General features: G+C 30.2%; 1 protein-coding gene across 1 annotated transcript in view; it reads left to right on the forward strand.

The window, feature by feature from the left end:
- Positions 1 to 18,549: 18,549 nt before the first annotated feature.
- Positions 18,550 to 19,630, forward strand: part of emp (epithelial membrane protein) — a 469,800-nt gene continuing 468,719 nt past the window's right edge. Inside the window, exon 1 of the mRNA XM_089593788.1 lies at positions 18,550 to 19,101. Within this exon, the coding sequence (XP_089449914.1) occupies positions 19,044 to 19,101 (58 nt within the window). The 5' untranslated portion in view covers positions 18,550 to 19,043. The remainder of the gene's footprint in view (positions 19,102 to 19,630) is intronic.

A 19,630-nucleotide genomic window follows, 5' to 3' on the forward strand; every position in this document is an offset into this window, starting at 1 on the left:
TTAAGGAGGCAATAAAATATTGGCAGCACTGGCTGATTGGTAGAAATTTTACTGTTTATTTAGACCATAAACCATTAGAAGGTATGAATATACAAGCTAGAAAAGATGAGGAACTGAGGGACTTAACGTACTACTTATCTCAATACGATTACAATATAAAATATTCACCAGGAAGGAAAAATCTAGAAGTGGATTGCGTAAATAGAAACCCAGTGCTACAACAACACAAAAATAATTTTGCACAACTAAAAACTGTTAATATAATAAAATGGGAAGATGTTGAATTAGACCAAAACCAAAATGTAGACACACACACAAAAAAAAAAGATAAATTAATGTTAAAAAATAATGCTTATTGCAAAAAGGCAAAGAAACAAGATAAAATTATTATATCAGAGGCTTTTCATCTACAAATTATTAAAAGAATACATGAATACTATTGCCACATTAGCACAAAACAAATAATTTGCAAACTTTCTCACTTTTTGCAAGTAAAAACCTAACAAGAAATATAAACGATATCTGTAAAAAATGCGCAGTATGCATAAAAAATAAATCAAGAGGACAAAAACATAGGCCTTTTGTCCTATTGGGACCGGCAACTAAACCGTATGAAATCATGTCGATAGATACCATCAGGGGATTTGGAGGTTCTCGTTCCACAAAAAAATATTTACACTTATTAGTAGACCATTTTACAAGATATGCATTTGTAACTTCAAAAATAAAAAGCTCAAATGATTTTATAAATTTAATTAGACAGATTTCCAAAAATAATAAAATTGAAGTAATATTATCCGATCAATACCCTTGTATCAATTCAAAAAAGTTTAAAGATTTTTTGCATAATAAAAATATACAAATAATTTTTACAGCGGTAAATTCTCCATTTTCTAATGAACTAAACGAACGTCCTTATCAAACTTTACTAAAAAAAATTCGATGCAAAATAAACGAAACCAAACAAAAACGTGCACGGACGACTATAGCGCACGAGTGCACACAAAGGTACAATGAAACAGAACACACAATCACTGGTTTCGCACCAGTATATCTATTGGAAGGAAACAACACAACAATTCTACATACTGAATTTAATAAAATAAAAACTACGAGAGAACTTGCAGAAGACAGAACAATCGCTTAAAGGTGGTTCTTTCATGAAATGATTATGAACAGAATGATTGTCAATTCGATAAAAATAAAGTTTATCATAAATTTAATTAAATAGAAGAAAATGAGAAGAATTAAGAGTAGGTCCTTTTAGAATTTTAAACAAAAATATTATGTTCAACGTATCAAATAGAAACAGGATCTAAAAAACCTGAATCAAACCTCTTAAATATTTCAAAACGTGTACCATGTTTGATTGTTGAAAATTATTGTTAGTACTTAAACTTTAACTTAAGAAAAAAAAAAAAAAAAATCTTTCGGTATAGGGAAGATGTAAAGAGACTATATTCTCTTTAGAGACATTGCGTTAATATTCGCGTTAATCGTGATAAGCACTTGTTAACAACTACAGTTGAGATATGTGGTCAGTCGATATCGACCCTTCGTCCGATTCACTCATTATAAAGGGAATTATCTAAATGTCGTTTCTCCGTTTACGGGTGCGTAATTGTATAAGACTTTAATAGCTAGTTGTAAGACTTATTATAATTATTTTCTTTCATAATAATAAGATACCACTCCTTTTACAAAGAAACTCAATTAGTCAAATAATTTAGTATTCCCCATTATACGTATAAGCCATTTCAAGAAACAATAAATGCGTGTTATGACCAGACTTGTTTAGAGTATGGTCTTAACTGTTTTATTTTAGTGTCATTCGTGGGTCTCTTAGGATTTAGCTTGTGAGCTTTATTTCTTCTTTTTAATTGAATAATAATCTTTATTTAAGTAATATGGGTAATTTGAATAATTGTACTTCTTTATGAAAGCAATTTAATAATAATTTGTTCTTTTAAATACAATTTAATCGAGTCACTTTAACAAGGTTTAGCGTAAATTTTATTATTGATAAATAACTTATATTCAGTGTTTTCTTAAATTACACGAATGAGTTCGTGGCCAGTAGGATGTTGCGATTTCTGCTTTCTCTGCTATCGCCGAAACCACTTTCGGCAGGCCTCCTTTGCTGTACCTCGCTCCCTAGCGTAGACCGATACTATTGATGTTCTCGATACGCACTCGAGTTGCCTCAGCCAACACGTTATGCCTGATGTGTATAAGGTACTCACGAGTCGCGAGAGTCAAGAGTTGACTAAAACTTTAGAGGACAAGTGACAGACGTAAAGAGAACGATTTTTCCTCTTGATGGTGCGTTTTTATAGCATCAGAGCGAGTAAAAGAGGCCTTTGGTTGAATTAGGTCAACAAATGAGCGATGTTCTTGCAGACTGCGTTGACAGTTGCACGATGATGTTACATGTTATGATTTTGCATATTAGAAAATAACAATACAACAGTACCAAACGCATTTTCTGACAAGTGCGATTGAGTTTTTGGGTCAGTGATGATGAAAGCTTGCATCGGCAATATAAGAACGCTAAATACAAGTTCAATTGTGACAGTAAGTTTACAAATTTCGAAATGAATGCTTCTGAGTATTTTACTATCAATTTTGAGTATAATGAAGTAGTGTGAATTACAAATTTTAAATTAGTATACATTATCAGAATTGAACAATTAATGAGCAAGTAACTATTCATACATACATACATGCATTTTTATAACGAGGCTGGCCATAATTCTATGTCAGCATATTATGAAGCATGCACCTTAAAGCTAATACACACACGCGCACACGTAAGTGACGTACGAGCTCCTCTTGTCATATGAGCTTGCTTTATATTCACAATATGTCTTATCTGAATTTGACCGACGGATAGTTGTTAGTTTTAATATAATTCGTATCAACTCAAGATGTAACACGCTTATCTCAAACTAGCACGTTCGTTCACTTATCTCAATAAATAACATTGGGTAAGTTTCTCATGACGTTTCCTGACTACTCTCCAGAAAAACCGTATATTTTTAAATTTGGTCGGAACCCTGTTTCATAGCCTCCACAATAACTTTGACTATTTAGATGTTGAGTAACTATGGTGTTTTTGCTTTGGTCAGTTACAAGATTTCCAGAAGACTGCCAAGAAAAACTGACGTCATCACATATGGCGGATACAGTGGCTATAGGTAGTACTGCTGGCTGCTACATTAATCTAAACTGGAAGTTGCAGGCATAAGGTGCTATTACTCTCTTGGGAATGGCAAAGTCTCTTAGAAAAATATGCCACAGTCCTCCCCTTTAAAATTATATGCAAAATATGTTTTAATCACTGTTTCGATCCTTTTTATCTACAATGTAAAAAAAATATATTTTACTATCTCTAAGAGCTTCGACGGCTTATGGTTAGCGTGCTAGCTTCCTAGCCGGAGATACTCAAAGGGTTGTGGGTTCAAATCCCATCAAAAATAATCGAGATGTTTTTCTCAAGCTTTTTTGATGTGATAAGTACTTAGGATTCCAAAACACCACTTACCTGGTTTTTTAAAAACGATTAGTGGATGTTTTCTAGTGACGTTTAGACCTCCAATATGGCTTGCTTTTCGAAGGATAAGCCAATACCTAGCCAGCTCACCGGATAACGTCACTGTTGGCTATAAGAGTTTGGTACAGCGAATTAGATGGTTTATTAGAAAATATTTTTCCATTTAACTTGATAATAGCTGGGGTGTTCTTAAGACAATCGCTGCGCTGTGTCAATAATACCGAGTAAAATAGATGACCGTGTTGTCTGAGGGAAATGATGTAAGGAGCCCGCACGAAAGACTCACGTACTTGGGGAAAAGGATGGTAATTATAGAAAAATAGTAACAACGGTATAAATTATGGATAAAGGATACATAAAAATCTTGCAATGGGTAGACTTAAAATCTCTACTAAATACTACTATTGTATTTTACTAACTCTAGACTCTAATGATAAGTGTAATTCATATAAATGCCTTTTTACTTGATTTTTCTACAAACATTTTATACGTCCAAACGCTTCCTTCAATACCTTTTACTATATTTGGGATAAACAACTTTATAGTTGATTTTTTTTACAAGACATATGGTATTAGGATTCACTTCCCGTAGGATAAAGTGTAGCCATCACTTTAATCTGAATTTTTTTATTTACTCGTCATAAAACAGTATTTTATTTCAAAGCTTAGTGAATGAAAAACTTATTGAGAAAACATGTATAGGTAAAGCATAATTTTCTTATTACAAGCTTGCGCGAGAAGCGCACAGACTAGTGAAGCCCTATTAGTATTTCTTTACGTTATATAGAAATTATGTGTAGGGCTACATATCATCCTGCTTGCCCCTTCGGTAACATTAAAAATTTTATTCCATGCGTTATTTGGATTTCTAATGAATTATCCATTCTAATAAAAGAAGTACCAACGAACTTGGTGAAAAGGGGAGCAACATTCTTCATTTTTAAACATCTCACGTTTCGTTTCGTTTCGTCGAACCTCGTCAATCTTTTCAAAGACTGTTACAAGAAGCGCCTCCCAGACCACTTCATGATGATAACATAGTTGTATATCGACTAACAAATGAAATTGTATAATAATGACTGCAAATGTAAAGCTCAGAGTTCTGACGATTTTTTACTTCATTTATCACTCTATGATGTTATATGATAAATTTTATAGAGGAATGAGTAAACATTCAGAGATACTGCAATCACATTGATTTAACGAAAAAAGTTTTATAAATTGATGATATTTTCTAAGAAACTATTCTTGAAAAAAGCAGTATTTTTACATAGTGTTTATCATTATAAAATGTACACGGTAATAACATTTGGTATATAAGTATAAATTATTTTACTAAAGATTTCATTCATAATGATAAAACGCGCTTTTCTAGGCATTAACTAAATTTTTCTTAAACAAAGTTAACTGAGAAGGTAATTATAACACACGGAAAACTGCATTCTGTAAACATGTGTTAGATTCAATGTATTCTCATATAAGGGACGTTCTTTTACAAACCCAACACCTTTCTGACCGACACATTTTAGATTTAACTAAAACTTTTTTTACGGGTTCTACATCGAAAAAAAAAGATACGTGTAAGAGGATTTTTTTTAATTTTCGATATTTTGAAAAATAAACAAGATCAAAAATTTGTGAATTTGATGATTTATCGATAATAGCCTATTTTTCAATAATTCATAACTCTGGTTCTATTTAAGCTAAAAATTAACTTCTTTTTATTTTAAAAGTAAAAAGACAAGCTTTAAGACAAAAAATCTTACAAAACAAATTGTCAAAAAATTCAAATTGTTATTAATAATTTAAATGTTGAAATCGGTTTTTAACAGTGGCGCCACCCATGAATCAACTTTTTACTATTGTTATTGTATTCTGCGTCAAATTTTCTATCGAAAACCCTTTTAAAAACGATGGACAAGTTATTTTTTACTGTGAGAAAAAAATTAATTAATTTAGCGCGGTACTTGCACCGACACGTTGGTCACATTTTACGGCTCATATTCTTGTTTTACACTGTTTATCTCTTAAATATGTATAATTGCTTTATTTTTTCAATTAAAAAACATACTTTACTAGCCAAGAAGATGGGAAAAAATAGAAAAAATACATAAATAAAAATAAACAAAAAACAATGTTGAAAATGAAATTTTTTAATTAAGATTTCGATAATGCATTAGTTAATAAGAACAATATTTGGAACATAATAATAAGTAAAATATTTATAAGTAAGACAATTTTTACATTTTTTGTTTAAAAATTTTCACAATATCCTTTTTTTTGCAAGATGAAAACCGTTTTGCTTCCAATTGCTGTAAAGAAATCGGATTAATACAATGATATTTTAAGGTTCCTTTTATTGTTAAAGTTTTTTGGAAAGGGTTGTTGGTTATCGGGTTATTGGCATCGTTAAGTAACGCTGTATTTTCTCCAGTCGCCCCAGAGGTAGATTCACTTGCACTTTTATTGTCAGATTCTTCACTGCTTAATGCTTCCTTGTTTTCCTGCTGCAAATAATGTAAGAACTTATTAATTATATTATTTAAAATAGTGGAAGTATAATAACTTCCATCAATAAAACAAATTTAAGTAATTTAATTTTAACATTTAATTTAAAACATAACAATTTTCCAAGAAATTGATTTGATCGACTTGAAGAAGTAAACAGCCTACAAGAATCAAGGGCTTACTACACTGTTTAAGGCTGTACGTAAAAGTTAGATTCCAGTAACAAGTTTTAATATTATAATACAGTTACATTCAACATTAATACACTGATACATACCATTTTGACTTAATAATTTCCAATATCGTCATTTTTTTCTTCTTTGATACTTTTGATACGCAGACAACACGAATCGCAAATCCTTTGTTGCAGTGTCTCAGCAGTAATTGACAAATTTAAGTTTCGAAGCTGGCTATTGTTTACTTTTCGCAAATTTGACACACTTTTTTTTGATGACTAATTTTTTTAAATGGATTAGAACATACATCAGTACGAACGTTTATAGATGATCATTTTTTTAACACTGTTTTAGGCAATGTTGTATCTTTTCATCTACAATTTTCCTTTAATTTCTTGCTGTACTCAAACAACGAAAGGCCACTTTCACTTATGGAGATAGAACAAGATGGTTCAAACTGTTCAAAGCAGTAAAATTCGAAATGTTAGAAATAAGCTATTACGCAACACGTAGAGCACTAAATGCGTAAGCAACAAACGGTCACTGCACAGCTAATTCATATAATAATAGTCTACTACTTCTCCCTTCTACTATCCCTACTCCTTAAAATTGAATCCCTGTCAGTGCTAATAAGGCTACCAACAGTATTTACCAAACGCGTGGGAAATTCAAAATCTTTAAGGAATATAAGATAATATTTTCATTGCTCAAATTAATATTTAACATCAAATTTTATACTATTTGATTTAAAATATTTTGTCGTTATTCATTAATTTATTTTTATTTATGTATTTTTTCTATTTTTTCCCATCTTCTAGGCTAATAAAATATGTTTTTTAATTGAAAAAATAAAGTAATTATTTATATTTAAGAGATAAACGGTGTAAAACAAGAATATGAGCCGTAAAATGTGACCTACGTATCGGTGCAAGTACCGCGCTAAATTAATTAATTTTTTTCTCACAGTAAAAATAACTTGTCCATCGTTTTTAAAATGATTTTCGATAGAAAATTTGACGCAGAATACCATTAAAATAGTAAAAAGTTAATTCATGGGTGGCGCCACTGTTAAAAACCGATTTTAACATTTAAATTATTAATAACAATTTGAATTTTTTGACAATTTGTTTTGTAAGAACTTTTTTCTTAAAGCTTGTCTTTTAACTTTTAAAATAAAAAGAAATTGATTTTTTAGCTTGAATAGAACCAGAGTTATGAATTATTGAAAAATAGGCTATTATCAATAAATCATCAAATTCACGAATTTTTGATCTTGTTTATTTTTCAAAATATCGAAAATTAAAAAAAATCCTCTTACACGTATCTTTTTTTTCGATGTAGAACCCGTAAAGAAAGTCTTAGTAAAATCTAAAATGTGTTGGTCAATTTTTGTCCAAATCTGTTCGGTTTGTAAAAGAACGTCCCACAAATAATAGACAAAAAAATATTTTTTTTATCATACATTAATACGTTAAGAAAATTAAATCTTGTAGATAGTCCTCTAGGATAAGAAAAAATTGTTTTTCACGAAACATTAGTTTCTTACTTTATATCCTAGTGAAAAACATTTTTTCAATGGCCTGGGCTGGCACTGCATGAGTACTACATTTTCTTTATACTTATGATTTTTCTTATACAATAAGTTTAAAACAATTCCGTGCATTCGAATAAAATAATGTAATAATAAATATTTATTAAAGCTCAGGGGGAAAAAAAAGAAATTGTAGTAATCGCAAGTAACTTTACAAAGTAATGAAGAGACAAAACTGCCTGATGCCTCATTTCAAGAATAAAAACGAAAATGAACTAAAATCGTTGTGTTTACGTACAATAATTTTTTCCAATTATACTATTTTATTTTAATTGCTATATATACTTGTTTATTTATTAATTATTTTTCTTGAAAAACAGATCTGTCTCCAATTTATTCTTTTTATGTATACGTACTAAAAAATAAGTATTTAATGTATAAAAGTAATTATTCAATACATTTATACTTTATATTTCATAAGGTTTTTAATAAAAAATCACAAAATTTGCAACTTTTGAGCTATTATTCTTTCATAGTTATAATAGTTATCAAGTAATAATAGTTATGAAGCACAAAACTTTGACTTAAATGATTTTTTAACGAAGCTGTAACGTAATATATATAAACGCTAATTTAACTCATTGTATTGTCTGTTTCAACATTTTGCGTGCTACTTCTAGGTACTCACTATCGTATGACGAGTATTTTGTACCTGATAAGGGCCTTATTATTTTATAATAGCAAGAGCTGAAACATTTTTGAAAATAATGTTTTAGATAGCACTACTATCTGAATCATTTTTTTCGTAAAAATATTCATACCATGTGTCATATATTTATATCAAATTATGTTGTTATGATTTATTTGACTACTTTTAACTAGTTTTATTTCATCTCAAAACGCGTATTTTTTTATATTGATGATTCCTCTCCGTACAATTTTTTTGTTTCGAATTGTTTTCACGTTTAATTTGCATACATATTACTTCTTCAGTTTTTTATCCAGGTGAAAAATGTATAGTTGTCTATGAGGAAGAGAAAGCTATTTGTTTTTGTATGAGATGATGATATCAATACAAACAACGTTTTAATTATGCTTACAATCCCGCGAGTCTGTGGTCTGAGCGAACTGACCATCTTTGCTGCCAGGCTTAATCTAATATCCTTAGCCACTAGCTTGAGTTTGCTTCCCTAGGATTAGATGGCGCTCAAGGTACAGTCTCACAACATCTCTTATTTTTTATATTTGAAAACAATTAAATATTGTGAGATACAAAATTGTGTGATTCATACATTTAGTCCCTCTGGAGGTTTTCTCGCTCGATTTGACCTACGCAATGCAATGGCATTGCCATGCTCTCTATCATAGATACTTTTCCTATACGGTGCCGGTACAAGGTGCCAACGATTACGTCTAACACTGCCTTTCTCAGTTCTAATTAAATATGCAGACGGATTTTTATCAGCACCTAATGTACTGCTGTCTACTCGTAAATAAATTAACCAGACGCAATCATCTATTTTGAATAAAGAAAGCTTTTTACTTTATGTCTTTTATTATGATTTACTTCTTGCTTATCTTTTCTTTCTTGTTCCTTTTTAGCAATCTTCTCATGATTTACAAATGTGCCAAGGTTCTTAGGTAGTACCGGCAATCATGAGCGTATCTTTTATAAGAATATAAGTTCCGTGGGTGAAAATCCATTATCAAGAGAAGTTGTTTGATAAAGAAGCAAACCTAAATAAAAGTCGTTCGGTTTTTTAGTAAATTTTTTTCTATTTTTACCGCAGATTCAACAGCACCATTACTTTTCGAGTATTTTGGAGAACTTGTTATATGTTTAAATCCATACTCATTGGCAAATCGTTCAAATCTCAATAAAAAATGTGTACCGCAATCGGTCCTCACAATTTCTGGTATACCATAATGCGCAAATAATTTTTTAGATTCAAGAATAGTATCCTCCTCTGTTAAACTGCGCATTTGTGATATCTCTATGAATCTCGAATAACAATCAACTGATATGATGTACCATTTATCTAATTTAAAAAAATCAATGCCTATTTTTTTCCAAGGTCTTTGAGGTAAATCTTCTCTAGCTAGAGGCTCTTCATGATTTTTTCGCTCCTCGATGCAGCTTGGGCAATTTTCAATAAAATTTTTTAGACGTGTGCTTAATCCAAGCCACCACACTGATCGCTTAGTACGTTTTCTCGTCTTACTTATTCCTTGGTGTCCTTCATGAGTTTTATTTAAAATTTCTTGCTGCATCGACGAAGAAATTACAATGTGGGCATTAAACAACAATAAATTTTCGTCGCATGAAAAATTATCTTGTAAGTTTTGCATATAAAATCACATTGTTGCTCTTCTCTGATTTTATCTAATAAGCTGTTAGAAGCTGGCAAGTCACTTACAACGAAGCTTACATATTTTTCTGTTCCACGAGAGAGCATCGGCTAATATTAATTGTGTTCTCGGTCCGTATATTATATAATAATTAAAGCGCATTAAACACATTCTTATTCTTTACAACTTTGGGGTGATCTCATCAATATGCTAGATTTTTAAAATCTTTAATAATGGTCTGTGGTCTGTTTTAAGTGTAACCGTCAAACCCGTTGTGTAATATTAAAATCGGTCTGACGACCGCCGTATTTTTTTAGTATTTTCTTGTAATAGTGCTGCCCTTAATCCATAGCTGAAAGCATCGGCTTGAATTATGATTGTTTTATTATAATCAAAATGGGCTGCAACAGGAGCTTTTCATAGCAAGTTCTTTAATTCCGAAAATGCATGGGTTTGTTCTTCTGGCCACTCAAATGCTACATTATTTTTTAACAATCGATTGAATGGTTCGAGTAATTGCAACTTTTTTGGTACATATTTGGATACATAATTCACACATACTAAAAATTGTAAGCTCATGATATTTTTCGGCTCGGGAAATTTTTCAACTGTTTCTCCTCTCTCCAGTAAAATTTTAATTCTTTGCTTAGTCACCTGATGCCCTAAAAATTTAATTTCTTGAACTCTGAGCTCGCATTGGCTTCTATTAAGTGTTAACCCTTTATTTTTTAGTCTTTGTAAAACAGTTTTTAAAATTTTGTCATGTTGTTCTACCGTTTCTGCGAAAATTAATACATCGTCAACATGTATTATTACATTTGAAAGATCCGAAAATATCTTTTTAACCATGCACGCAAAATAATCAGTAGCACAGTCGGATCGTATTTGTATGTATGCTTATTTCTTACATTGTAGTTATCAATCTTTATATCACTAACTACTTTAATTAAATCAAACGCTTCTATCATTTCTTTTCCTAGTAAGCGTTTTGGCAAACCACTAACAACGTATGGTTTTGTATTTTCCACGTTTCCGTTTTTTACTAATTTTAAATCAATTATGCCAATTATCGACATTTTACTATCATCTGCGCTTTTAAGTTCTCTCTCTGGCTTAAAAATACGATTTTGCATTTTAACAGGAATTTCTCTTAATAGAATACTTCTAACATTAGCGCCCGTGTCAATATAAAAGTCTATGAATTTTCCGAAATTCTCAATCTTAAAACGTGTTGTATATTGACATTTCTTAGTATTAAAAACTTACTTCGTACCATTTCTAAAAAAGCTGGATCAGTCGAAGCGCTGGCGTCTTCTTCGGGTTCTTCGGATGAACCCCCTTGTCTCAGCAAACTCTTCCAAAATACCCCGTCTTCTTACAACTATAGCATTCTGCGTTTATTGCTGGGCACTTTTTCATGTCAACATGTCTTGGGTATCCACAACGAAAATACATTTCCTTGCCAGCTCGAGAATTTTCTCCTTCTTCTGCTTAATTGCCCTTTGCTTGTTGGTTATTTGAAAACTTTTTCTCTATTCCTACGTGGTTAACTTTAACTTCATCAGGCTGATTTGTTTGCCGTATAGCTTTACCTTCTTTATTTTGTAACTCTGCTTGCCGCAATACTGTTATGGCTTTCTCTAGCGTAAAATCTGAAGTCAATTGTAACCTTTTTGATGATTTAGTGTCTCGGATTCCAATCACAATATGATCACATATCAAGCTGTCTTTTAATGCACCATAATCAGATGTTTGTGCTAACTAATAAAGTGAGCTTATAAACGAGTCGACCGATACTTCTTGTCTCTGCGACCGTGAGTTGAACTTAAATTTCTCAAAGATTTTATTTTTCTTTGGAGAAAAATAGTCACTGAAGCTTTTTTTTACTGCAGCGTAAGTCGTGTCTGCCTGAATTTGCGGGAATATTTGAATAAGAATATCTTCTGATTGTTCTCCCATCGTATAGCAAAGTAAATCAATCTTCTCAGTTTCGGGTTTTTTCAACAACTCTGTTACCGTTAAATACCTGTTAAAACGCTTTATCCAAGTTAGCCTTATCTCGGGCTTACAAAAATCCATTTCCACAGGAGGACGAATGGTTGCTCGGCTCTCAGCTGTAGTCTTTGTAGATGTATTCGTTGTCGATGATTGAGAATCTTCACCTGTCATCCTGACGAATCTTAGTTAATTTTCACATACTATTTGGGTCCCACTTGTCAATATAATTTCTATCTAAAGTTAAACGAATATTTTAATGATTTGTCATTTTTTTTAACTGTAGTACTCATGCAGTGCCAACCAAGGCCATTGAAAAAATATTTTTTATTAGGATATAAAGTAAAAAACAAGTGTCCTGTAAGAAACGATTTTTTCTTATTCTCGAGAACTATCTATTAAATTTAATTTTCTTAAAGTTTTACTGTATGATATAAAAAATATTTTTTTGTCTATTATTAATATGAAAATACATTGAATCAAACATATGTTTACAGAATATAGTTTCCCCTGTGCTATTAGTACCTTCTCAGTTAACTTTATTTGGTAAAAATTTAGTTAATGCCCAGAAAAGCATGTTTTATCATTATGAACGAAATCTTAAGTGAAATAATTTATTCTTTTATAACAAATTTTATTACCGTGTACATTTTCTGATGATAAAAACCATGCGAAAAACTGCCTCCTTAAAGAGGAAGCATGACAGTACTAGTTTCTCGGAATTTATGATCAATTTGTGAATCTTTTTTTATTAAATCCATAGTGATTGCAGTATCATGAACGGTTTCTAGTAAGAATTCACTACGTACAAATAAAAAAAAAAAAAAATTTTTGTGTCTGGCCCACATACGTTCTTGATACATCAATGTCCTTAAGAAATTATTTGTATTTATACACATATATCGAACACTCTCTTGCATTTGTAGTAGGCTGACATCGAACTATTTTGTTTTAGTTATTGATAAAGATGATGATTTAAATGGGGAATATATACTGATTTTTGTGTTATTGTGTTCTCCATAAAAACCAGATGCCTCACAGTTTTATTAAACATATTTATATATTCATATTCGAGTGTGACTTATTTCGTTATACTACTTTATAATTAGTCAAATACAATATGTGCTAAACGCACGACCTCAAAACTAACTTTTAATTAAACTTTGATCGTCAACCCATAATTTTTTTGGCTTCGTCTTGAAGATGAGAGTTCATACGGTGTTACTCTACAATTTCAGCTTGTTTTATATATTTAGGAATTTTTTTATGCAGCCCGCTAGAAAAATTTCAATACAACTTCTGTAACGAAGCCACTCGACATGACAATTCTCAAAAAACTTAAAGGCTAATTATCGCTTATTATTAATTATTCATGTTTTAAAAAATAATTGACAATAATATAACTTCATCCACAAGTACAAATAATGTAAGTTAGGAAGTAAACGTTCTTTAAATATAGTTTATTTAAGAAAATTACATAAAAGTTACAATTAATATAATGCAGTACGGTTTCGAACATTTCAGTTTTAAACTATTAGCAGATGTGCTTTATTCTCCTTCATTTCTGATTGAAAATAATGTAACGCAGAACGTGGAAAACGGAAAAATCGTTACAAATATTCATGAATGTACAACGTGTCCTAATTAAAATGAGACTGAAGATGATATTCCCAACGATATTGGTAAAAAAAGTTTGAAAATATTCAAATAAGATATAAATGATAATGGCGATGACAACAATGATTTTCAGTTTGGCAAACTTTTGACAAGAAAATCAGAAAAGTGCATAGAATATTTGAGATTTTTTTTCTTGCAAAACAGCGATTTTCCAATAAATTCGCTTGATTTTTTCTCAGATTATGTTAATAAACAAAGTCTAATTTAAAACAAAAAGAATTGACGATTTTCTGCATCCTTCAAATAATAAAAAAAAAATTATATGTGTACATATGTACAAATTTATTTTATGACACGTATTATTATTTCAATCAAAACATAATTGGAAAAAAATGTTTTTTAATACGCCTGTGTTCAACTGATAGTCTTCATTGATTTATCAAGACAGCCGAGTAATTGGGACATACAGATGATCGCCCAAAATATTCTCAGAAAGCAGATTTGACTGTACACTAATAATAAACTCAATTCAAAATTTGATTTTGCCTCATAATTTTTTCTATCTTTCTCATTATCAAGATATATTATGTGTACTACAATAAAATTTTATCTTTACTGATCATGCACAACAAAAAGTATAGTTTGCGTGATTGTTTGGCCTTGAGCATATTAAATATTCACGCAAGATTTCTTAGGTCGTCTGAACTGCTTCTTTAAAATAATATTTCTTGCAAAACAAACGTTTTATGCTTGTATGTGTGCGTCTTATAGCGTAACATGCTAAGGTACAAACATGTTATAGTGAATACAGTGGTAAGTGCAAAACGATGTTCATTAACAAAGATAATACATGAACTGAATGATACAATCATGCCAAGCATGTAACTATAAGCTATTTACATGCTTGGATAATCAGTTTGGCATACAGTCAGAATTTGTCAAAGTGTAGAAAAATCATTAAGTGTGACATAACATGTGTTTTACCCATTTTTATGGTTCAAAAGCTATTTTAATAAAAGTTGATATGTGGGCCGTTCTAAACTATACAATGACATTGCCAATGATATCAACGTTTATACGTATAAAGAACTAACCAATTGTCAAGAGTATACATCAGAATACTTATTGGACCGTGCGCTGGAGGCTACAAAAATCATGACGCTTGTGCTCTTGACTCTTTTAAGTTCGTAAGAGGTACAGTTTTGAAGAGTTTGAAGTCTTCTCATCAGCTAGCTGCATGTATCTATACTGCTTGTCTCGTAAGCCGAAGCGTTTATTCAGAGTAATATAAATAAATGACATTTAGTTTTGTGAACACATGTGTCATACTTGCGTGTACCATACTATATACATGCAAACTGAATGTTACGAGCACTGATGGAATATAACAATTTTGAAAATGAAACTCTATCAAACGCTTTTATAATTTATGAATAAGATAATGTAGCCCTCAGCTACGAGACCAGGCTATGGCTTGAATGAGTCAGGTGGCTCCATGTTCCAAAGAAAAAGATGCAAAGCCAGGTGGCCTCGTATCCTTCTTGTTTTATACTACTACCTACTAGCATGTCATCGCATATTAGAATAAATTAATACTACTGTACAGATATCATTACATACTTATAAAATATTTTTTTATCAATAGAACGATAACCTAGTTCGCTATAACGAAAGGTCATGAACTGTAAGAAAAAAAAAAAACTAATTATTTACGTATTTCTATCTTTAACAAAAAAAGTGCAGAAGTCAATTTCTTTTTTTTAGTAGTGTATTTTAACAACTCAATCTTTTATACCACTTGATTATGGTATTGTAGTCCAATTACTGCATGGGAAGTACTTTTTGATCCTGTTGCTTTCTTCCTGACGGGCTTACTGAAAAGTACCCATTTAAAAAAATGAAGGTGCTCATAAGATCTACTAAATAGGCTACGATGGTTTACAATCAACTTAGTAGTTTAGTTGCAAAATGCAAAAAACTGATGAAGTATCGGTGTTTTAAAACGTTTATAATTAATGAACAAGTTGTACCACTTGTAAAATGTATAAATAGCCTTAAAGGTAAACTTTGAATGCTTAAATATTTTTACATAATTGCAATTGCTTATGAAAAAAAGTTTTTTTACAGTTCTAAAATTTCCTAATTAACATTTTTTATTTATGACATTAAATTTAATATTTATTACATTCTATGTAATTTCATGACTGTGATTCAATCATGCAAAATCGACTATTAAATAGACAAATGAGGATATAAACTGAAAAGTCACAAAGAATATATACCATGTTGTGATTTCCTAAATAAATATGATAATAAAAAAATGTTTGCATTAAACGATAGTAAATAGAATGAAAAAAATGAAAATTTACTTTAAAAAAATTTTCTATTCAAATTTTTATGAAGTTTGTTTTTATATCCTTAGATTTATCTGAATAACTACTTTCACTGAAACTGTACATATAACAATGATAGTGGGACAGTAATACCTTCCATGCTGCCACCCATGAGCAGCAAATTTCGTTGTATTTTGTGTTAAAAAATGAACAGTTGAATAAGGAGTTAAGTTACTAGTGATGCATATATCATTGTAGCTGTTACGATTGTAAGCACGTAAGCAGTTGGGGGCATCAGGGTCACTTTGATCTTTTTATGTTTTTTTTTGTTTTACATGTAAGTACGCTTTAAAAATCATGTGTAATTTTACTTGAAATTTCACTTCGAATGACGCATGAGAAAATTGAAACAACAATAGAAAAATAATTTTTTTTCAGAAAGTCCAGAAAAAATACTTAAGTCTCTCTGTTTTGGTGTTACTGTTAGGATTGTAGCATCTTACATGTGGTCGTTATCCTATGTAGTGTTATATATTTCAACTATTAGGACGATAAAAAAATTAATTTGAAAACCCTTTTTATAATTTTGATATTATTTATAATTTTAATATTAATAATCGCATAATGGCTGATGAAACTTCCAATCTAAATTCCAAATGCAATTTTAAATAGATTTATAAATAAACTTATAACTGGAATTACAAATGTTTTTCCATGCAAAATTACAAGTTTCATTATATAATACTTGTCAGAAGCGACGTTATCAGGATGGAGCCTACTAAACGTTGCATCTCAAGTGATGAACACCTGGGTAGCTTTTCTAACTTGAATTGGGACTTACTAAATTAAACTTTGGCTTGATTGACTTCTCAAAGTTGCTTGGTTCTAAATAATTTATTTAAATCTCAAGTCAATTGTCGTTTTATTAGCAGTGAAAGCCAATTATTTAGTTAACTGATGTTTTTATTAATAAATAAAATAAGTTTTTGATGCAAAAAAGTTGCAGTGACAAAATAATCGACCAAATTTTTTATTGAAGTACGATTCAATTTTATAACATCTTATTTTTCTTAATGTCAATGCACCAGTTAATTTTTGATGAGTTTCACGCGATCTTATTATTATTATTATTATTGCCAACGTTTTATTATCCAACTTACACACTACTCTTGGGTCAATATTATGATTGTCCATGAAGAAGGAAGTAGCAAATAGCTATAAAAAACAAAATTTTAATATCGTTGATGTTTATTAAGAGAGATTAAATCTTTGTTTGCATATCTAATCATATAAATATCGTAAAACACGTATAAGAATCATATAATCGTACGAACATTTCGATCGCTTATACAGATGAAACAAGCGGTTAGATATGTGAAAAAATTTATGTAAAGGTCACAATGTACATCAATAAAGAAATACTTATCAATAAAATTATTTTCCTACAACAGAAGTTGAACTCTACCGAGTATAAAAAATGAGGTTACTGCAAGAGTTGCATAAGTCAGTATTATCATGTGCCAAGGATAAATATAAGCAGTTTTTTGCTCTCCAGCAGTGATGATTAACAAATCAGCATACTGAAAATATAAATATTAACAGTTGCATGTGAGCGTGAGCATGTGTATACATAAATGTGTATTCTTAGTCACAATTATGTATACAGATTTGTGCAACGGTGTTTGTTCACGAAGTCTTAACTATACGTGCATATCCAAAATTAATTGGATCAATTGAACAATTAAATTAGTTAGTAACAGTAACCCACATTTTTCTACTAAAACAATTTTGTTAACTTAGCATATTCGAAATTAAATCTATATACATTTTTTAAATTCCATGATAAAATAAAATTCATAATCATAGGTATGTTAGGACATAAACTAAAATTTACATCCAAATGAAACTATCATATAAAAAACGGTGGTCTTATAAATTTCCAATAAATTCTTTTCGTTTTTCAAAGTGTTCCAAACTCACGTCTTGTATTCATATTTTAAATTTAGGTAAAATAGACTACATACTAATGAGTTAAAACTTTTAAAGTTAGGATTACTAAAATGATGACTTGCTCTAAATTCTTTTTAATGCTATATGTATTGTTTTCTTAAGTGAACTAAGCCACAAAATTGTGGTAGTTCTTATAACAATTAAAGAAAAGTTTAATTCATGTAGAATTCAATGTAACTACGTACATTTCCAACTACTTATTTTTTAAGAATAATTTCATCATATTCTTAAACAATAAAATTCAAACTTTGGTATCATATACTTTTTAAATCTTTGAAAGAGAGAGTGAGTGAAAAACGTAGAGAGCGAATGATATGAAGACATATGTAAAGAGAGGAAGAAAGAGAAGAAAAAGAGAGAGAGAGAAGTAGTACCTTAGCAAAGTAGTGAGCAATGTATTTATATATTTATACATACACTCTACTATAAGTTGGTAGGGGAAAAAGAAATTGTTCACCTGAGTGCTTACGTTCACAAGAGAGAAGTTGGCTTCACTCTGTCTTTCTACTTATGTGTCACGAGTAGCAGGTAACCACGCAAGTCTCACTAATATTTCAAATTATTTCATTCAAATAAGTTTCAAACTACAGTTTTGAGTTGACACATAAGACAAAATGAACAAAGAATGGGGCTACGATATATTTTTTTAAAGACCATAAAGATTCAATGAGTTTCTTTAGGATCAAGAATCAACAGTTTTTTTTCATTTATTGAGAGTCTTCGAACATAATTTTTAATACGACCGTAGGCTTTATGCTATCATCATTATCATTATCATCAACCTATTAAATATAAACGCTAAAGTACTGTGATAGTGGTTAACTAGTTTTAGCAACACTTGCAAGCGTATAAGAATTTAAGTTAAAAAGTACTATAAGTAGTTAATTTTTTTTTTTTTATTACATTTGTGTGTAACGTCTAAACCTTACTAAAGTTTTATAAAATAAGATAAATCGGGCAAAAAGGTGAGGATGCGAGTTCATCGAAATGTTTGCGCAAGACTGCAGAGAGGATTTCTCCGACGATGGTGTAAGTTAATATTTTGATATTTGTCCTACTAATATAAACAAATACTGCACTTTTGAAAACGTGTACGTTAACAGTTTTGAAGTTTTATCTTGATAACTAATGAATTTACTAAATATGCTATTCTAATTTTTGAACTAAAAATTCACTTAAGAATGATTAAATACGTTTCATGTATGCTAACTAATTATTAATTACATACCGTATGTACGTCGTTTTTAACATGTTCGTTAGTAATTTGCTTGAGAAATAATTTCTAGATTAAGACTGATGATTTTATTTATATCACTCATATAATTTCAAAAGTTCTCAGACTGTTTTGTTATAAATTAATATCTTAAAATGTTTTTAAAAAAACCCGTGTGAGACGAGTTGAAAAAAATTTACTCTCTATCTTTATTTTATATCTTTGTACAGGTTGATTTTTTAAAAATAAGTAAGCTAATTAAGGTAGTATAAATAACAAATATTCCAATTGTTTCATCATACTTCCTCTCTCGTTGGTATATCAATGTATGTATACATACGAGCG

This window comes from Copidosoma floridanum, unplaced genomic scaffold (assembly GCF_036245765.1).
Source record: "Copidosoma floridanum isolate Cflo_tuat_1 unplaced genomic scaffold, Cflo_Japanese_pri ptg000020l, whole genome shotgun sequence".
NCBI lineage: Eukaryota > Metazoa > Arthropoda > Insecta > Hymenoptera > Encyrtidae > Copidosoma > Copidosoma floridanum.